Here is a 23,111-nt window from a genome sequence, read left to right on the forward strand (position 1 = left end):
ATCAAATTTGCTTATCCCTCACATAATTCACTTAACAAGTTCAGTGATTCGCTTAACAATTGTGGCAAAGAAGAGTGTAAAATGGGACAAAACCCCTTTAACAACTGACTTGCTTAGCAACAGATATGCTGGTTTCAACTGTGTGTGGTCGTAAGTGGAAGAAAATCTTATATGCAATTTTTTTTGCATTGCATAAAAATTGTAGTACAAACAAAAGGAGGGAATGAAATAATGACTAAAACAAATTCACCATTCTCAGCTTATATGAAGAAGGTGAAAGGATTATGTAACGTTGTTATATTTCAGTGATGGCGAACCTATGGCTTTATAGGAGCCTGGTGAGGGCGAAAAGAGCCTCCCCGCCCCCCCCCCCCCAGAGGCCCTCCGGAGGCTTCAGGGACCGTTCGGAGGCTTCCCTGAAGCCTTCGGAAAGCTTAAAATGACCCTCTGAGCAAACCAGAAATGACTTCCAGTTTGACATTCTGTCGGTCCCTGAGGCCTTCGGAGCGCTCAAAACGACCCTCCGAGCAAACCGGAAGTCACTCAGAGGGTCGTTTTGAGTGCTCCGAAGGCATCAGGGAAGCCTCTGGACGGTCCCTGAAGCCTTCGGAACGCTTAAAATAACCCTCCGAGCAAACCGGAAGTGACTTCCAGTTTGCTCGGAGGGTCGTTTTAAACACTCCAAAGGCATCAGGGAAGCCTCTGGACCGTCCCTGAAGCCTTTGGAATGCTTAAAATGACCCTCTGAGCAAATCGGAATTTCCGGTTTGCTCGGAGGGTCATTTTAAGAGTTCCAAAGGCTTCAGGGAAGCCTCTGGACAGTCCCTGAAGCCTCCGGAGGGCCTCCGGGGGGCGGGGAGGCTCTTTTCGCCCTCCCCAGGCTCCTATAAAGCCTCTGGAGGGGGGGTTGTGCCTGTTGTGTGTGCATGCGCACTGGGGGGGTCGTGCATTGCATTATGGGTGCAGCATGCCCGCACATGACCCCCCTGCGCTCCCCCCACTTGTGGCACACGAGCCAAAAAAGGTTCGCCATCGCTGTTGTATTTCTTTCTGACAATCTTTTATTTGGAATTTATTAGATCCAAGACTACCAAAACTCACTCATTTTTGTTTGATTGTGTGACATTATTAACAGTATAGAAAACAAATGGTTCTTCTATGTCAAAGACAGTTCAATAAAAATACAGCAATGCTATAGAGGCATTTTATACCCTGTATGCTTCCATGCACTGCATACCCTGTTCTTTCATATTTTACTGGCACAATACAAGGATGTAGCTTTGGAATTTTTAGAACGCCAATAAGCCCAAAGGTAATTTGGTTAATGAAACGTTGCTTGCTTTAATCCTTATTATATTAAGTCCCAAAGCCCTTAGCTCCAACTCTTAGTCTACCTCCTATGTTTCAAATGGTGCCTCACTGAGCATCCAACCTTGAAGTGTATTTTGGTTTCTCAATTGTTACATTACTAGCAATTAAAGGGTTAAAATATAAAAATATTCTATAATACCACTTCTTAACCAAATAAAATATTCACATTTGGCTAGAGGATTCAGTTCTTACCCTTTCTCTTTGCGAAATAATTATTGATTATAACCAATCTCTTAAATGATACATGAAATAAAACTTTAAAAAGAGAAAAACAAAATGAAAAAATGTTTTATAAACTTGCTTTTATTTATTAGGTTAACATTTTGACATCCGAGTGTTTAAAATTAAAATTCACAATGCTACTCTGCTCATGAGAAAAAAAATAACTGGAGACTTGTGTATAAAAAGTATCGTTTGTAAAAGAAAAATACCATGCTCCAAAGAGAAACCAGAAGGTGCTAATCAGTTTTGTAAAGATATGAGTTAAAGAGTTTGAAATTAATATTACTCTTCATAAAACTGTACGAAATAGATTCTACAGAACAAACAATATTTTTGGAACACAGAAATTTATAGTAAGGGTGTAATACAATAATAATAAAAAGAATACCAGCCAAATGTATTTTATTTATTGTATTTCTTTAAATAATTAGTGTTATTATTTGCTTATACAGTATATGAAATGGTTTTGTTTACTGTTTTAATGATGAAGATATATAACTGATGCTTCTAACATAAAGCCAAGTACTCTTTAAATAAATACAAAAAGTCTATAGACTAATTATTAACCATTAAACTTGCAGTGCTATGAATAATGTATTTATAGTTGTGCATATTCTACAACTTGAAAATATGATGATTATTTGTTCTTTACATATTTTCTATGATGCATGGCATCATTTCTTTTTATTTCCTTTTCTTCTTGGCTAATTATGAAGCCACTTTATGAAATCATGTGGAAATATCAAAACTGTTTAAGATCAATTTGCTGATTAAGCTTGGCTCTAAATAAAAAAAATGGAATTGATGATGGTTGGCAAAATCCTTAATGCAGAAAGGAAACCAATCACTTGATTCGGCCTTCAAATACTCATTACTGTATTTTGGCCTTTAAATTGATTCTAATTTGAGGATCTAAATCTTTTTTGTTTTTGGTGTTCCACTACCATTTCATACAATTTTCTCAGTTACACCTCTATATTTCATTTGAACCACAATATGCTTTTGTGACACTACATTTCTCACTGTCTTTTAAAGCTTGTCTGCAGTTTAACATTCTTAGAGACTTGAAACCCTTGACATTAATAAAACATTTATATATAGAGTAGAGCCATGCAAAGCATTCAAAGAGGCGAATTTCAAATCATGTTAATTCAAGCTAAGGATTCTTCCTTGAAGTATAAGCAAACAATACCTTTTGGAATACTGGCAAAGCTATTTCCAAAGCCGTATCCAGTTGTCTATATATGAGTGTGCACACACAACTGGCAGTAGCTGCACAGAATGATATAAGGAAGGAGCGTTGAGTATATGCAGGGAGCTGTTCCTTGGCTGTGCTAGTGATTATGGGGTATATTTCTCGACTGCTGTATGTTTTAAATTTTGTATTGTTGTGATTGTGTTTATTTGTTTTTGCTTTTTTAGCCTCCCAGAGTCAGTTGTTGAGATGGGTGACTATAAAAATTGAATAAATAAAATGAGAGATCCCACAAGGGGGAGCAGTGAGGCAGTCACTTTTCTGAATGACCTTTAGCTATTGAAGATAGAAAACTTAGGGCTTATGAAGACTCCTAATACTGGGAGAACAAACATACCGGTAGAATCCTATCCAAAATATGTGATGTGATGAATATGAATAGGTATGAAATTTGAGTTATAGTAAATATCTGAGTAGATGCAAAAATTCAGCTGCTGTGAAAAATACACCAAAATACTATAGGTGTATTTCACACCAGTCGTATGTATGCATTATATAATGCATCACTGGCTAGATAATTCAGTGTAATTTTGTTCACCACATTTCAAAATAAAATAAATCTAAAGAAAAATTATATGGGTAATCAGTATATGAGGTGGGAGCTAAAAGCTTTATTCCCAATATTGCATTTGACACACATGTCACTGGGTTGAATTCTGGTCCATACATCTTAAAGCTGCAGAGGTTGAAAAACACTGCGTTGCTCTAATGGGTTTTCAAATAAATGAAAACCTAGTTCTGAGGCACAACATTAGGTGGATATTAGGTTTTGATAAGGTATCTATCCTTTTGACTAGTGCCACTGCACTATATATTTTGCTTTTCAATGTTCCACAATTGTTAACCTTTCTTCTTTGTTGTACACTGCTTACTGGCAGCATAGACATGTGGGAAACAGAGTTCTACAACATAAGCACTTTAAATGAGGATAAACGATAACAGATTTAGATTCTTAAAAAGCCAGTACAATTTTGCATAGTCCATAATAAAACAATGCTATTTGTGTCCTCAAAATATGGTGACAGCCACCAGCTTAGTTTTAGAATTAATGAAGGAGAAGGGAATTGATAGTTGGACATCATGCTGGGAAACATGTTTTTGATTATATGGGAGAACAAAATGAGTTCTGTTTAAGGACCAAGAGAGGAGAGAGCTATTACTACTACCCATAGGCATCTGCTGGTCCATTAGAAACATATCCATTCACTGGGAAGATAGAGAGCAGGGAGTGGGAGAGGGAGGGAGGGAAGGAGGGAGAGAGAATGCAAGAGTCTATTATGGTGTAATTTATTTCCAATGAATACTGTGATTTTAAAAATAGAAAATTTTCTCCAATGAGAAATGGTTTAAGCTTTTTTCCTCATGAATCATATGGTTTTGTTTGTAATATTGGGAAATGAAAGTAGCCACAAATAAAATGAAACTGAAGGTGAATTTAACCTGGAATTAGAACAGATCTTTGTACTCCTCTTACACGCATGGGATTTTTAGTATTCTAGCATGGGTCTGTAACAAGCTTAGCAACCAACAAAAATGTACATCACTGCTCCTCTTACAGCTTCCCTGAGACAATGTTTATTCAGCTCTAAAAGTTGCACTAGAAACTTGAAAGGGACCTTTTGTCCACCTGGGGGACAAATAACAAAAATGATAAGCAATAAATAAGAAAGGGGGAGATATACCACCCCATCATGCAACAAACAAACAGTTATGGCACATTAAGATGAATGATGTAACTTAATCCAGATGAAGTACTGTTTCATAAGTAGCAAAATTTACTTAACTTAAAGATACGATAATAACTGCTTACCTGACTCACAGGCAAATGTTTTTGATGTCTTATCGTGAAAGATAATTGCTACTGCATGCTTCTTGGTTTCTCGAGGCAGTCTGGTTATGTTTTTGATGTTGTGTAACTCTGTTACCTTAAAATTAAGGGATACAGAACACAGTCTTGTTTATAAATAGCAGAATAAACAAATAATGCCCCCTCTATTTTCATTATCATATTTTCCATCCATCAGAGTGGACTTAATTGTAAAGTAGCAGTGTATCACTGTAGGAGTGTACAACCCATTTGCTCTAGCCTATGCAATTACTTGGTTTTTTTATAAGAGAATTTTTGGAAATAAAACAGATATCCCTATCAATTTTCGCAGCCTTGATTTGGAAATTGTTCACAGTATAAAGTGCTTGTCAAAATTTCTAAAGTGGCAAATTTGTTGTGGAAGCAACACCAAAGAGCTTCTGTATTCTGAAAGTCTACAGAAAAATAAAGAGAGCATATCTTTCTGTTATCCATCACACAAATTAACATGACACAGAGATTGGCTTTTTTCCCCGCTTTAAAGGGAATTGCTTGTTCTATTGACAGCCAAGCTTGACTCAAAGTACACAAATTTAATTTTCATCTTGAGCATTTCAATATCAGCCATTCTACTAATTCCCACAAAGTTTTTCTCCATCTGCTGAAGAAATAAGCTATCAATATATAATAATAACTGGCAGGGTCAGACAAATAGAACTGAAAACATATTTTTCATTTATAGTTACAAAACTATAGTTACAAAAGAGGGAGAGAAAAATACAATCAACATATGTTCAATAATTTGATTAGGGAATCATTCCAAAATGGGGTGTTTAACTGCTGTAATTATTATTATATATCCTACAGGCAGTGTACATACCTAATACTTTATATTCACTGTATATTGGATTCAGCATAAACAGAAAGCAGGTTGAAATATTTTTCTTTATTGCTTTCCACTCAGTACAGAGAGTCCTCACTTTACAATGCTAATTGGAACCAGAATATACATGACTAAATGAAGTGGTTGTTAGACAGAATATCACATGACTGCAATGCTAAATGACAGCAGTTGTGGAAGTCCCGGTTGCAATCATTAGAATAACTTTTAACTTTATAACTTTATTGTCACTTTAAATGGACATTAATCGGCATACATTAAAATGAAATTTCATTGAATACAACTCTCAAAGGACAACCACATTGTTAGGTGAGGCCACATGCTTCTTTTCTCTTGTTGGGCTTGCCTCCACTTCAACTGCCAGTCTGACTATCTCTACCCCACAATCCCAGGGAGCTGCCTTGGCCAGTTGAAGGAGGAAGAAGAAGAGGAGGAAGAAGTTGGGGACGGCATCTGGGATAGGCAAGGGTAGGCAGCAGTGGTAAGGCAGTCAAAAGGACAGATTTGTGGAGAGACAGGCAGGAGGAATTGAAGCACATGCTGAAATCCTAAATGTGAGAAGGCTGGCAAATGTTAGAAATTGGATCACAGGGGCAGCAACTGTAACTTCAAGGACTTCTTGTAACTATCATTCATTCAGTGCCATTGTAACTTTGAATGGTCACTAAATGAATGGTCATTAAGTGAGGACTACCTGTTTCTTTCAACAATAAAGCCTTTTTACTTAAAATTGAACTTAACAGGATTCATTTTTATAACATATAGAATTGCTCATTTTGTTCATGTGATATAATAAAAATAACTTCAATGTATTTTACATAGACAAGAGTCCAAACCAATGGCCCATTCATTGTGGACTGTCACTTCTCCCCAGGGATCTGGAAGGCATACTCTACATGGATACCTCTACTGGAATTGAAGAGACTAGCCAAACTATAGAAATTCTGCCATTATGACAGACATCAAGATTTTTGTTGGTCAAGATTCCCTTGTCTGGAACAAGAAAACATACTTGCAGAGCAGCAAGCTGATTTTATAAAAGGCAGATCCACCATTTATCAGTGCTTAATTCTCCACATCTCATCAAGAAATAATCCTCCTGAACACAAACTTCATTTATGCTATCTTCATATACTTCAAGTTTTCTACTCAGCATGGGATATGTTCAGGGCAAGGCACTCATTAAACCTTGTGTAGCAGATGGGGTGCCACTTGGATCTAACTAGGTCCTCAACTTTTATTGCTAATGAATCTAACAAATATTATGCCTCCCCTAGGACACATGTAACTAAACTCAAATTGCCCAACTACTATTCCCATGATATCAGATCCTCTCCTCAACTCTCCTTGAAGGCCGATACAGGAAGTTTCCCTAATTGGAGATAAAATGTCACTGTGACTCTGAATATATAGAAAGCATATGATTCGCCATTGTCTGTATTGTAGAGTCATTTGTACTAGCCTCACTTCACCACTATTGCATAAATGCCCACCCAAGCAGTAGCAAGGTAATTCTATACCTTGCTGCTGCTTTTATATTAGATAAATATATGCTGCTTTTATATTAGATATTAACCATGCTATAATGTAATATTACCAGGTTCTATGCAGCAGTCCATCATATGATGACCTGTGTCATAAATTAGGCTTAGTGCGTATCTAGGGTACAGTACAGTGTGTAATGTGATACACTTATTCTGCTCAACTTTTATGCTTCCTCTATACCAGCAATGGCGAACCTTTGCCACGAGGGGGGGGGAGGGCAGGGTGGTCATGTGCGGGCGTGCTGCACCTATAATGCAATGTGTGACCCCCCAGTGCGCATGCGTGCACAAAGCGCGACCCCCCATTTTACATGCTTTTTTCGCCCTCCCCAGGCTCCAGAGGCTTTATAGGAGCCTGGGGAGGGCGAAAAGAGTCTTCCCCCCCCCGGAGGCCCTCCGGAGGCTTCAGGGACCATCTGGAGGCTTCCCTGAAGCCTTCAGAGTGCTCAAAAGGATCCTCCGAGCGCTCGGAGGATCCTTTTGAGCGCTCCGAAGGCTTCAGGGACCGTCCGACTGTCCCTGAAGCCTTCGGAATGCTTAAAACGACCCTCCGAGCAAACCGGAAGTCACTTCCGGTGTGCTCGGAGGATCCTTTTGAGCGCTCCGAAGGCTTCAGGGAAGCCTCCAGACGGTCCCTGAAGCCTCCGGGGGGCCTTGTGGGAGGGCGGGGGAGGCTCTTTTCGCCCTCCCCAGGCTCCTATAAAGCCTCTGGAGCCTGGGGAGGGCAAAAAATGGCTTTTAAAAAGGTGAACTCAGCTGGCCAGCGCCCGCATGCATGCTGGCCAGCTGACAGGGCAGCGCCTCGCGTGCCCTGACAAATGGCTCCGCGTGCCACCTGTGGCACGCGTGCCATAGGTTCGCCATCACTGCTCTATACCGATCTAATGCTCCTACTTCTCCTTTTAGATTTATTTTATGCTTTGTTTTTATCTACATTTTCTATTTTATAATTGTGATTATTTTTAAGACTGTACACCACTCTTCTTATGCTTGTCTTTGTAATAAATATATGACTTGATTATAATAAGGACAAGTCATACAAGGACTTCAGACTATTAGATTCCTAGAATAGTTCTACATACCCCAGCACTGTTATTATACATTTTGCTATTTGTTGGACATAAAGCTGCTTCTGGGCTTAAATTACTATGATTATAATGTCTAGTCAGTTTGACAGCACGAGTCTCCTTTATAAACAATCATTATTTTTCACTACACTAAAGCAGGCAACTCTTAGTTTGAGACAATCTACTTTACCAGATATGTGTATTGTTGCTTAAATCCATTTGCTAGAATTATGGCTATACAAGGTTTCCAGGCTACGAACCCTTGCATTCATCAACCTTTACAACAAATATTTAAATAAATACCAAATATATTTAAGTTATCTTAATTTTTTTCAGGTCTATGCTGGTACTCAAAGTACTACAGAATCACAGGTATGTCTATTTTTTTTGCAAGTCTAAAGCTTGCACAGAACTTAAACCAGTTTTTGTTTATTCTAGCTCCTTCTAAAGTGACAAAATAGCTAGGTATCTCTTAGGAATTCACAAGGTTGCAGAAATTCACTGAGTTGTGAATTAAAATCTTTATTTACCCTACCTTTATCCCAATCCCCAAATCCTAAGAGACTGTTCTTTTCTATTACAAGATAAGAGAATTTCAAGTGTTTTTTTTAAAATCAAATGAATAGATCTAGAGTTGACAGATCTATATTCAGGGCTATGTATTGGCAAACCGGAACACAAAAGCCCTTTAGAACAGCAAGAATGTGAAATAAAGGAAAGATACACAAATACCAAGGCATTGGAAGTACCATGTTCAAGGCATTAATCTCACACGTGAGGGCATGGTGAAAGAGAAAGACTTGTGGTTTTATACAGAAAAGAAATGCTGTTAAGGTATTAGAGGCATAGATTGATTGAGGATAAATCCCTCTTATAAAAATCATTTTGTTTTCCTGGAACGTAGAAATGCAAAGATTACTGGTATAAAAACAATGCTGGTTACATTGTCTATTTCAAAGAAAAGCTATCATATCACTATTTCTGAAAATTCCAAGGTCAGGAAGAAAATAAGATTATATACAGAAAAGTTCTGAATTATAAAAATCATCAGCAGGCAAATAGTATCAAAAAAAGTTGCCTGGAACTCTTGTATTTTTTCCCCGAAATAAGTTGCTTTGTCCCAAATTACTAAAAAGTAACTTCTTTTAATTTTGAGTCTTCCTAACTCCTTCTTGTGAAGCCATATGTCTTCATCAACTTTTTAGTGAAATTCTTTGCTACTGTACCATACAAGATACGTGAACATAACTAACAATTCAAATGTCAACTATTTCATGAGAATTAAACATGTATTAGTCATGCTCCAAATTTGAAAGGAATAATGAATTAATCCACAACACTTTCACATTTGTACAAGCATGGCAATATCCCCAGAGTGGGCATGACAAGGAGTTACAAGTGTACAAAGAAAAATATATTTTGAAGACTTCAGAACATGGCAGGCAGTATTTTACAGTAACAAAATGGATAGGTCCATTCTAGAAGTATCGGAGGATTATCGTAGCAAAATGATTGTTTTAATAAGATGCTCATGTTGTTCTTTAATATGGAAAAAAATCATATCAATGAAAATCAATAACACAATTTGTGGATATTCTGGGAATGGTGGCTTTCCAATGGTAATATATAAAGTCAACAATGGCCAGTGTTATCTAATGCATTCTTGAGCTGGTAAATGAAATGCTATCAACATATGAAGTATCTTCTATTCTGGTTTCTCATTAATTCCCATGAAAGACTTTTGTAGCTACTCACGTAAGATATTTATTTAGGCTGGGTAGGTTAATTAGGTTAGGTAACAGCCTACATCCTTGTCTCATTCATTCACTGACATGAAGTTAATTTGTTTCAACACATTTCATCCATATTGCGGCTTTCTGCGCTGTGTACAGGTTATCAGATGAGGACAATGGGATGTTCTGGGGTTCCCATTATCATAAGGGCATTCCTCAGCCATACATGGTCCATAGAACTGAGAGCCTTCGTATAATTAATGAAGTATATATTGAGCCTGTTCTTTGCCATTACATTGACATTCAGGAATTTTTATTTGTGATCCCATATGAATGTAGTACATCTCTTATTGCCTCTCCTGATAAACTGTAAATGAATGGATACTAAACTTTACCTATTCTTACCATGTGATTTCATTACATAAATCTTATTTCTATTAAAGTTATAAACATGATTCATTAACACTTGCTCATGTAGACTTCCATTCTTAAGAAAAAACATGCTACAAAAAGTACAAGGTTAAATAAGACCAAAATGCTCTCCTAAACAGACAATATTGTTCCAAATCAGTAGTATTATTCCTGGCCCACGGGAAAAACTATATGCTCAACCAAGTTTCTTGGTTTATTAGTCTATAATTTCTTATGAAAGCTGAACCAAAAGAATTTACTACAAAAATAAGTTTAAAACTAGAATCAAATGTGTTTGCAATAGTACAGGAAAAATAATTTTAATTAAGCTAGAAATCATGGAAAATGGGGGTTTAATAACTGTGAAAATCACTTATATTGGTCATTAATAACAGATCCAAGAAATCTAGGATTAGAAACACTACAGTTAAACCCAGCTATGTTATCACTGTACATGAAGTCATACTTTGCTATCTAATCCTAAACCTATCACTGAGTAATTTCTGTGTTAATTGTCTTATCCATTTTAAGCCATTTAAATAAGTTAAACACTATTATAATATATTATAAATCTATAAATTAATTGCATAGCACATGAAAGGGTAGTTTTTTTTTCTTTCATTCAGACTCTGATCTCTTTTAATCCTTTTACTTGCCTTTGTATTTGTTTCTAGCGCCACAACATATAATGTGATAAAAAAATGTAAAGCCATTAGAATATTTTTAAATGGTTGTTATCATAGTTTTCTATTAAGGATCAACAAAAGCCTCAATCTTACTTCAGATTAACTCAGAAATGTCTGAATATAGTTAAACCCTCAAAAATACCTTTCATAATAATCAGCAAAAGAAAAATAACTATTAAGTAGAATTTAGAAGACAACAATGGTACATATAAATTGATAAACCTTTGTTTTATTGATAGTCTAGAACAGTGATGGCTAACCTTTTTCTCCTTGCAAGCCGAAATTGCACACATGTGCACAACAGCTTGCACACGAGTGCTCACACCCATAATGCAATGCACCCCATCCCCTCTGCATGCATGCATGGTCCCTTCCCTGCTCACCACGCATATGCTGGACCCCCCCACCCCATTTTGGGCCTCCCTGAAGCCTCCTAAAACAAAAAGCTGCACCCCCATGCTCCCCCACCCCTGTGCATGCAGGCATGCCCCACCCCCATCCATGCATGCACATCTTTCACATGCACCGCAGAGACCTGAAAATCGGCTAGTCAGTGGGAGGCACGCACACATGCATGGTGGAGCTGACCTGGGCAATGGCTCACATGCCCACTTAGAGGGCTCAGCGTGCCACCTGTGGCATGCATGCCATAGATTCGCCATCGTGGGTCTAGTAGAATTGGGAGTGTTTTTGTACTCATATTTTAATATAGTCTCTGAATTGTGCCTTTTTCAAAAAAAATGATAGAAGTGGCTAAATATGAACGCAGGGTTAAATGGCAAATGTTTTTTTTTAACCAATCAGATCTCAATGGAAGCAGAATTGGGGAGGGAAGTCCATCTCTTCCTTGAAGCAAGCATTTATACACTCCTGAAATGTCTAAAAAGTTTAAGAATTTTCCAAGCCATTAGAATTTAGGATTTTATGTGAGGCTAGTATAAAAACATGAGATACATTTTTAATGGCAGAAAACATAGTTTCAATTTTCTTTTAAAATAACTGACACATGTAACTTGGCAACTTAATTGTTCAGCCTTGATTGTAAATATTTTATAGACAAACACCATGGCGTGTTATGAAAACTACTGATTTATTCAGCGATGTCTGCAGGGGAAGCAGGTGTAATTGTTCTTTTCCCCTCCTCCTTTGGTAAGTGTGTTGATGTGGCATAGAGGGGATAGGAATTCAATTATGCTGCCATGCCCATCATCTTGTTTTTTGTGCCCCCAGGATGCTGCTGGATTTATTTCTACAAATGTTTTGAATATGAACAGTCTGGTGTGCAACTATGAAATTCAACCTGTTTAACTGGTTTATTATTTCTGGAAAAATTACAACCCTCAGTAGCTATTTTGATAGGAAGACCTACATTTTTAATAGTTCAAATGTGGTCTGTTATAATAGTTTTCCAACTAACTTGATTAACTAACAAGGCCAGCTATATATGAATCTCTTAAGTGAAAATAATGCTTACTTTTTCTTAATGAAAATTGTTGTTGAAATGGAGCATATTTAAATATTCCTACATATTCCTGCACATCACAAACACAATGCTGCCATTTTGTTTTGAATCCTTTTTCTGGTTGATAATTGGTTCACGCATTTATAAAGTAGGTTGATGAAACAAGCATTAGCATTTGGTGAACATCAGCTTTACATTTTATAAAATGGCAGAAATGTGTGAAATTAAACTTATTCTAAAACCATATAGCCAAACATATAACTTGGCAAAGAATGGAAAAGATCTCCTATTGAAGCAAGAATATGAAACAATATTAAGTTGGAAGTTTTTCATTATTGTAATCCATACCTATGAATGCATCTAATTCAATTCAATTTAAATGCATTTCATGCTATGCCCTATTCAAATCGAAATATAAATGAATAAGCATAAGAATATATGAGATATATGATTACTGATATTATGGATCATCAAACAGCTAGCTACATGTTTAGAATGGATCGGGCATTTTTGTCCACCTAGAGCCATGATGGCAAACCTATGGCACGTGTGCCAAAGGTGGCACACAGAGCCCTCTCGGTAGGCACACGCGCTGTCGCCAACTGCTTTTCTGGTTTCCGGTGTTTTTCGGGCCATTTTCGGGCCTTTGGGGGGCCATTTTTGCATCGTTTTCAGGCTGTTTTGGGGACATTTTATGGGCCGTTTTCAGGCTGTTTTCGGCTTGAAAATGGTTTGGAAAATGGCCAAACAGCAGGCATGTCTGTGCTGGCCAGCTGGTCTTTGGGTTTCCGGTGCTCTGGCATGTACGAAGACCAGCTGGCTGCACTGGACACACAGTGCTGAAATGGTTCACCATCACTGACCAATAGAGTTCTTCCTAAGGACCAAGATAGGGAAATATTTTGTTAAAGATATTGTGGCAAGATATAAATTGTTCTGAGTAAAATCGGATTTTGCAATTGGACTGATGGTAATTCTATTATTGCTGATAGTATTTGAGTGGTACTCCAACTCTTATGGGTTGCACACACTGTGCCTATCACTGCTGATACTATTGTTGAATTGTTATTATTCCCTGCTCACAACAATATGAAGTCACAGCTGTAAGTTCTTTAGCTGATCTTCATGCACATGGAGTTTTTTAAGGACCTAGGATGTCAACCTAGAACATGTGAAGATATGAGCAGTGCGGCCTTTTGCAATTGAGAGATGAAATTTTGTCAAGGCACTGATTGTGCGATCGTGCACAAACTGAGCATATTATTTACACTTATTATTATTAAACAACTTTATATAGCCTCTCACCTCACACACAGATGACTCTGGATGGCTTACAACATTAAAATCCACAACATAAAAAAACATATCACAATATAAAAACAACACATACAAATCACAACCTAAATAGCACTACATACATCCTGAGAAGCAATTATGTGACTTCTTGTCACTATAGAAGTGATTGGGTTTAGCTACAAATTTAAAAGAGTTAATTGCCACTTTCGCTTAATTATTACAAAAGTGAAAAGCAATTAAAGCCTCAAATTAATGAGACTTTTCTTAAGGAAAGACAGAAAGTCAAATATTAGTTCCTAAGGTCCCAAATACACTTTTGCATTTTCTTTACTATCAAGCTCTGAAAAAATCTTTTCCATATTTAATAGAAAATATTTAGTGATCATAATACAATATTAAATATGTTCATCTGCAAATCTATACTCTGTATAGATACACGTGAAAAGATAATGAAGGAATGAAACCAGCTTTTCAGACCTTAAAAATAGAAATTTAAATATTGAACAGAGCTACCAATGAAATATTTCTATATGATTGAAGAATGGAAGACTACTAAATGGTCATTTCAGAATCAATTCAATTCAAACTAAAAGCAGGACGCAACTGGTAGATTTGGTTCCTGGATATCTGATAGGAGAACTCAGAGATCTTAACTAAGAAAAATTTTGATTTATAGCACCTTAAAGACATTTATACTCAACTTTTTACACCTAAAACTCTACATCATTCCAAAAAAGTAGAGTCAATTTTATGAATGCTTATATCATTATAGCTCTATTAGTCATTAAGGTATCAAATTATTTGCTTCTGTGATATAGTCTAGCACAGGGGTATCAAACTCACAGTGTCATGTTTTCATCATGTGACGTATTGTAACTTTTCCCCCTTCGCTTAAACAGGGGTGGGCTTGGCCAGTACATTACGCATCCACTCCGTGGCGGTGAGTTTGACACCCCTGGTCTAGCACTATAGAAATCAAAAAAATAAAATAAGGTAATTCTGAAAGTTAATCCTTACTTTTACTTTGTTTTTGTTAATCATTTTAAATGCTTTTAGTACCATACACTTCTTTTACTGTACTATGCAATACCATTTTGATAAAGGAAGAGCATAAATGCACTTGAACCTTCAATTCTAAATGGAGCCCGAAGCTGAAGGAGGGGGGGAAGAGCACATTTTAAAAGACTGCACTATTTATATTACTTAAGAACATACTTAAGCATGACACTGTCTTTTTCAGCCAACACAATCAATCTACTTGATCAGCGCAAATTATACATATTGGTAGCTTCATCAGGCAATAAGGCGGTATCATTAAGCCAGGATATTTCACTTTGTTTCCCAAAACACATACCAGTAGCACTGCCAGAACTGCAGATTTGCTGCCTAATCCATAAAGGCTGCCAGCAGAATAAAATTACATTCTCTATGCCAACAGCACAGTGGAAAAGCCAAAACATAATGTATGATTGCGATGCAGGGTTTCTAAAAAACTGAGAGAATGAGGAAGGTGTTCATATATCAAACCTCACTGTACAGTTTAACTGCTATTTAAAGACTAATAGTCACCATTTTAATAATACATTAAAATTATCCAGATAGCATTGAAAAATGATTTCACCAGCTGTTAGGTTAATGAAAAAGAGGTAAAACTGAAGCAATATACCATAAAACAAAACTGTCAGAACATTTTCCTTTGTCACCAATGATGCCATAAAAATCTGTTTGTTCACTAATAATGAGAAAATATCACCCACACTTCTACTCCTCCCCTTATCTTTAACCATTGAGGATAAAACATTTTCCAATCGGCGTCATAGTTTAAGTCTTATATGGCATTTATAATATACTGAATATACGTACATGTTTGCAATTATTGCTTCAAAAATCTGGTCGGATCTGACATGATGGAAAATATCATGAATACAGCAGACTGCAATTTTAATGTAATTTTGAAAGAAGGAGGCAGATAAATATTTATCCTGTAAATTCATTTTTAGAAATGTTAAGTAAGAATGTACTATGTCTAATTTTAATATATTTCTAGCCAACTGTTTATCTGCTCTTATTGTTGTAGTTGTACATTGGGTATCTTTGAATGTTGTTTAACTACATTTTATAGTAATTATAATAAATTCTATTTCATATAAATGATTGGTAATTTTTAATGGTTGGTGTGTGTGTGTGAATTTCTGGTTAATTATGCTTTTCTATTTTTAACCTTATGATTTTAAAAATACATTTTTTTGTAGATTGGCCCAAACCTCACCATGTGGATTGCGTACAAATATTGTATAATCTGTAAATAAATGTAAAACAAATGTTAAATATACATCAAATGATAATGTGCCTCCCTATAAACTCAACTCTTGCTGAATGAGAGACCAATGAGTTAACTCAGAAAGGCAAGAGGAAAAATCTAGAACAGGCCTGCACAACCTGTAGAGGAGAAAGGCCCACATTGATAAATTTAAAATCTTTGTGGGCTGCAAAGGAATGCTGGTGGGCTAATTAACGATTTGGTTAAAACAGGGGTGTCCAAACTTGGGAACTTTAAGACTTGTGGACTTCAACTCCCAGAATTCCCCAGCCAGCCTGCTGGGGAATTCTGGGAGTTGAAGTCCACAAGTCTTAAAGTTCCCAAGTTTGGACACCCCTGGGTTAAAAGGAACACCTACTGTGTTGGAGTGGATGGTCATGGTAAGTAAGGCACTAGGCAACATGACTTTCAGGGCAGTGGTGGTGATTTTATTACTTTAAAAAAAAGTCTGTGCTCTTCCCAAGGGTGCTTGGTGGGATATATGCACAGGTCTGGGCTAAAATTTGTTTTGGAGCATTTCAACTATTTAGAGACAACCATTTTTTGCACTGGAAAGGGCCTTTCATCTTTTGTGTATATGATTTTATCTTTGCATGCAAAAAAAGATTCTAAATTAATTGAGTCATGTCCTGATGGGAAGTCTGACAGCTTGAGTTAAAGAGCCTATAAAATATCAAATCACTCCTGTTGTTTTGTTCAAGTATGCTAATGTTCTAAGGTAAATATTATTCATACTATATAATATCCAGATGAGCACCTCGGTAGCATGTGGTAGTTCTATGAGATATAGTGGGCTTCCTAATTTGTTGACTAAAGAAACCCACCATGCCATATGCATATATGCAACCGTATTATTTTTCAAGCTACATTAATTGAACACATGGCACACATCACAAATCAGATTCCTCTTTAATGCACTATTCCTTTGCATGACCGTGGGACATTTAGAAACTCAATTACGATCTTATGCTTCCAAAGCATTCTTCCTTATCTTCCTGGTACATTAATCACCATAAAAACACTCAGGGTCTCTCGGGATAAGAATAAGTATGGTATTTAAGGAATGCAATAGAAAGAATTCACAATGCACAATATATTTAAATTTCATTTTGTTTGAGGCAACTTCTTATAAATTGCCATTAATTTCTTTTCATAAAATAATTTAAATTGCTTCTACTTTCACCTGATTTCAAATTAAATGAATTATATTGGTTGGCAATGAGATTTTTTAAATACGATCGTCAAGTGCAATAAACTTGTTTTAGATATATTATGTGTGCACTAATTATTTGAACACCAATATATTTTAGCAACATATTCTTTTTGTAAATGAATGCAAATGCAAATTGTACAATTTTTTTGTACAAAAATAAAACAAAATAACAGATTTAAGAGCTGTTATCATTACTTATCCTTAGATATATATATATAAATCCATCCTTTAAAACACTGTTATATTAAATGAACAGATGCTTTGGGATTAAAAAAAAAGAGACTGACTCCATTTCATTGTGCATTACCATGGCATTAAAACAAAATTTGAACAGTGTATGGAAAAATAAAGGTGCCCTAAGCCTCTGTTGGCGATATCCATGCATACTTCTTGGCAGCACTCTATTGCCTTCTTTTCAGCATTTTTTTTCAAGTTCCCAGCTTAGCCAACAATTATGGAATGCTTATGTTGTTCCCCATTCAACCAGGCCAATTCTGCTTAGTTTCTAAGATCAGTCAAAGTTAGCTACGGGTTACATCTGCTGTTGCAAAAACTATTTTTGTGCCAATACTATGGAAGAGCTTTGACATTACAGTACCTGTTTTGGTTTCTAAGCCAGGCCTTCTAATTCCCTGGTAGTCTTCCAACCAAATTCTAGTCAGGATTTGCCTTTTTTAATTTTCTGAGGTCAGACAAGTTTGACTAGCATTGCCATCTAAGACCTGAAAATTCAAGTACTTACTTTCTTTTTCTTAAAAAAACGTCTTCCATTTCTTCTCTAAATGAACAACTAAATAAAGAGTTCTCTCTTTATCCCACTATTTCTCCCTTTTAATAAGACTTGATGCGGGAAAAGAAGCCAGGAAAAGAAAAGAAAAAAGTTTTCAAGTCTGAAAATAGAGGGAGGAGGAGGAAGAGGAGGAGGAGGAGGAGGAGGAGGAGGAGGAGGAGAAGAAGAAGAAGAAGAAGAAGAAGAAGAAGAAGAAGAAGAAGAAGAAGAAGAAGAAGAAGAAGAAGAAGAAGAAGAAGAAGAAGGCCCCAGTTCAGAACACTGGTGGCAGCTTCATTTTCGATCATATCACTACCTTGTTACATACAAGACAATACAAATAATTTGGATGATGACTGTTCCTAAAAGGATGGAAAAGGTTCAAACAAATTCAAAAAGCCATGCTCTGTATGCCTTCCCTATTCTGTTTTAACAATGTCAATGGGAGAAAATTAATGAAATTACATTTTTAAAAGAAGAATAGATTCTATGGGTACAGGAGTTAGAACTGCATGAAAGAAAGGAATCTTGCTGAGAATGGAGTGGAATATCTGGTTAACTTCCTCCAAAATCCTGTTGCTTTTAAACAATCCCACCTTCTTATGCTGATGAAGCTGCATAAACAAAAGCAGAATTATATAGCAATGTTGTGGGACTGTAACAAAGATGCAAGAAAAATGCTCCCCCAAAACCCAACAGGGGGAAAAAGGCATAGACAGAGTTTTCTTTCAATGTGAAGCTGAACTTTCTTTTTAAGAGATCAGGAAAGGCAATAGAACAGCCCTTGAAAAGGCCCTACAGCAGACCAAGTGAAGGGGTATAGTCTTCTAAGAGGCTCCTGAGAGACCATGTAGTCCTCCACTTAGGATCACAATTGAGAGCAGAATTTCCATTGCTAAGTAAAGAGGATTGTTAAGTGAGTCATGCCCAATTTTGTAACCTTGTTGTGATGGCTGTTAAGCATATCACTACAATTGTAAGGTGAAACATAGCTCATTAAGCACATCCGGCTTCCCCCATGGTCTTTGCTTGTCAGAAGCCAGGTAGGAAGATCGCAAATGGTGATTGCATGCTGAGGATGCTGCAGCTATCCTAAATAAATGCCAGTTGCCAAGTGCCCAAATTTTGATCACATGACCATGGGGATGCTCTGATGGTCATAAATATGAGGACCGATTGTAAGTCACTTTTTTTAGTGCGATTGTAACTTTGAACAGTCATAAACAAATGGTTGTAAGTTGAGGATTACCTGTTTAAGAGCTACCAAATATTTCCAGGAGGAAGGACCTAGCAAAAAGACTAAAGTGGCAGGCGACCAAAGAAAGACTCTAAGGTACATAACGGTTGCCAGCTACTAAGCAAACTGAGTAGACTATAGTGGGCACAATGCCAGGAAGAAGTCCTAAACAATAGATCTGTCGTATATTTCATGGTAATGATCTGCATTTTTATTTCTGCCTTAGGCACAGAATAAAATCTTTGCCAACCGAGCATAACAGCATTGCTTGATATTGCTGTCAACAACAATGCTTCGTCTTAAAAAATGTATCTGCTGGCATAAAAAAAACAGGACCCAAAGTTCAATAAAACATGAATTTAATTTATTTACTACCTAACAAAAATGCCAATAAAACACTTAGAGAAACAACCATCTGCTTTTTATCAGGATATGATATATAGGTTAAATTTATGAATTAAGTAACAATTAATAAATGTCTAATGACTGCTGAGATTAAGGTCCAACTTTGAACTAATATTTAATAGTAATATCCATACTTGTCCTTGAAGCTAATATGGATTCTTTTTAGCTCAAGTAGGCAGTAGTCCCAGACAATAAGAAATATATTTTATAAAAAATTGAAAGAAGTTTACCAAAATCCTGGTAATAGTTACAAGTCTATGCAATCCTTTAAAAATGGGATTTGATGAAATATCTTATCTCAGCTATATTCTTTCTGAATGAAAGCCAAGCACTATAAGGAAGTTCTACCAACTTTCTTTTATTCAAAATTCAGACAAGAGGTTGAAGTCAAACCCTAAGCAATGCTATTTAATAAATTTCCTACAGTCACTTTTTAATTTGTGTGACATACATGCCCTCATCAAAAACAATCCACATCCTTCAAGTTCAGTAGCTAATTATTCTAGGAGGAAGATGACAGTTGAACTTCTAAACAAAATATAGTATTTTTGTATACCTATAAAATGTGTAACTTTTTCTTGGAAATAACTTCCAAGTTCAGCAAAAATGTAAAGATAATGTAGTTCATAAATGTAGATCCTTAATTTCTTTCTGTTAAAACTCTGGCACACTTATTAGAATATGTATGTTTGTAGGCAGTAGTACATAGAAGTAAAATGCCTTCTTCTATGTGGTTACTATAAAACTTTACTTCATTCTAAGAGGGAATGTCATCCAATCTGTCTTAAAGGGTTGATCAGATAGTGTTTTTTTCTAGGCAACTTTCAGCTTCCACGAACCATACCCCTGAAAAAACTATCATATAAAAATAGAAAAAAGTTATAATGTAACACTTTCACTATTATATTTAATTCATAGGAAGCTCACTATAAGACATCTACTCAAATATGCAGCCATTCAATTCTATTGAGCTGCTATACTATATAAATTATACTTGCTGTTTTTTTTTTGCTCAAAATCACAATAATATATTACTGTAGCTCAGCCTTAAGAATAAGCAAACATAGGCTAAAGAGAATATTGAATGAATTACAGTACTTTTGATGATATACAAGTGGAAGGAAAATTTCCATCTGTAGAACGGCAGACAGTGGATAGTAAACATCCAATATCTAAACTATGGTACTTTTATACATGAATTTTCTCAAAATCTTTTCAATCCCAGGTAGGTATTTAAATTTCTTTAAGAAAATGGCTTCAGATATTTAAATGCACTGATATTTTGTATTTAAACTGTGTATTGAATTACACATAATTAGTGTAGATTACAAACTTGATCATTAATTAATTGTGCACTGTTACAGAAAGGATGGAAAGAAGGCAATCATGTTTCATTATCTGAGCCTACATCAACAGCGTCCAAGTAATGTTTCTTCCACTTCAAACGTGTCAAAAATGTTTAGCTTTCTGCCTAATATGGTTGCTACTTACCTTGTGAAAATTTCTGAAATACGCTGCCTTCTCATCTGGAAATTTTTCTAGTCTTCGAGGTCCCTTACTTGAAGCTTTCTTGAAGACCAGCCAACATCTTCTGAAAATCTACACGCACAAACACAAAAAGAAAAATTAACATCCTTAGAAAACTCATTGCAGACACCTCAATATAACAACACTACGTTGATATTGTAAGGTTTCCCTCATTTTATTTAGAAATATTTATTTGTTTCATGTATGATATAAAATAGTGACAAACATTCATAGTTTTTAGAGTATTTTGTGTCTCCGATTTCATTCTTAATCTCAAAAACACCTGAATAGTTTGGACAAGAAAAAATTAGCAAATTTTTAGTGCTAAATTATTTTTCAAGATCAAGTATTATACTATTGTGAAATTGGTTTGAGTACACATTACAGCTTCACTGATAAACATACCTTGGGCATGCTTATTCTGAAGTAGAATACATTAAATCAATAGGCTTTATTCTGAGCTGAGCATGTAACAGATTGCAGCCTATGTGTTCTTAAAATATATCTTGTATAAGAAAAATAATTTTTTTAGGCAGTGGAATATCAGTTTTAGCCATGTTTTAGGTATTAAAGTAAAACTGACAAGATTTTCTTTGGTATTCCTCCAGCCCCTCTTTAGCATTTGCAACTGGTTTAACATCAGTCTGCTAATTATCTCAATGACATATTCACTAACCAACTTGATCCTAGCCCCTAAGAGAACATAAATTATTTCAGTGTGGGAACTGCAAGAGGTGTTCAGGAACAGGCAGATGTTCAGATGAGATGGGAATTGAGCTAGGAGACTTGCACTGAGTTACTTTTAACAGCAACTTTATACTACATTATCTCTAGAAATAATGTTACAGTGTGGCAGACTTCCAGTAAACCTAGTAAAAAGTAAATACCCAGAGGTAGTGCTTTTCATGTTCTTTGATATCTAGTGTTTTAATGAATACCTAATTTACAATGGTTTCACTTTATGGTCCTTGAGTAACAAGAGGCTCTTTTGTGTTCTGCATCTCCAAGGTATTAGAATCTGTTTCTTCTTTGTTAATTTATCTCGCTATTGTTAATGCTGATCAATGTATTCAATGTCTGTTCTTTTTAATCTAATTTACACCTACTCCTTTTATTTGAATATTTGAAACAGGAGATACTTTAAAATGTACAATATTGTACTAGGCCTCCAATATTTTTTTTTTTTGAAAAAAAGTTTTATTGGTTTTTTTAAAACATTTATAGGGAAAAGGGTAAATGGAATGGTTACAGATTTTGGCAGTAGCAAGTGTGACAGAGGCCCCCTCCCTCCAATCTCATAGGTTACATCCATATATCAAGCATTAATCCATAGTCATAAAAGATCAGCATATTAATTCTAGAAAAAAAAATTTTTTTCAGTCAGCTTATATTGTTATAATATATAATCTAGATATAATTTCATTATTACTTTCGGTTTGTTTATAACATTGTGGCTTTCTTATTCATTTTTGTGATCTGAGCTTTCTTGGTATTGCCCCTTCTCCCCCTGCTGGCAGAGCTCCGGCCCCTCCCGTGTCCTGTGTGACCATTGTGGTATCTTCTGTTTTTTCTAGGTTCGCTTTGTTTTTTTCCATAAAGGCCTGTGCCTCTATGGGTGTGTTAATTCTAATTCTTTTCTCCTCCCAGAATATCAGCATACCTTCAGGCATCAACCATCTAAACCACACCCCCTTCTGGTATAATTTATTCGCCAATTGCGAATAATTTTTCCTTTTCTCCCTAATTTTTTTGGGAATCTGTTTTAGAATGGTTATCTCCCTATCATGGTATGTGAGTGTTTGCCCCCTTTGCACACCCAGAATTTCATCTCTTGTGCTTTTCCTAAGGAATCTAATATGAACCTCCCTGGGCACATTGTGTGTTC

At 36.0% G+C, this 23,111-nt stretch overlaps 2 protein-coding genes across 2 annotated transcripts in view; one reads left to right on the forward strand and one right to left on the reverse strand.

The window, feature by feature from the left end:
- The window catches only part of CD226 (CD226 molecule), a 703,503-nt gene that overhangs the window by 101,012 nt on the left and 579,380 nt on the right, over window positions 1-23,111 (forward strand). The window lies entirely within an intron of this gene.
- Window positions 1-23,111, reverse strand: part of DOK6 (docking protein 6) — a 195,442-nt gene that overhangs the window by 76,702 nt on the left and 95,629 nt on the right. Inside the window, exons 2-3 of the mRNA XM_081950953.1 lie at window positions 21,191-21,298; window positions 4,659-4,773 (exon numbers count right to left, since the gene is read on the reverse strand). Coding sequence (XP_081807079.1) covers window positions 4,659-4,773; window positions 21,191-21,298 — 223 coding nt within the window. The remainder of the gene's footprint in view (window positions 1-4,658; window positions 4,774-21,190; window positions 21,299-23,111) is intronic.

Source organism: Natrix helvetica (genome assembly GCF_964273705.1).
Source record: "Natrix helvetica genome assembly, chromosome: 4".
In the NCBI taxonomy this organism is placed as follows: domain Eukaryota; kingdom Metazoa; phylum Chordata; class Lepidosauria; order Squamata; family Natricidae; genus Natrix; species Natrix helvetica.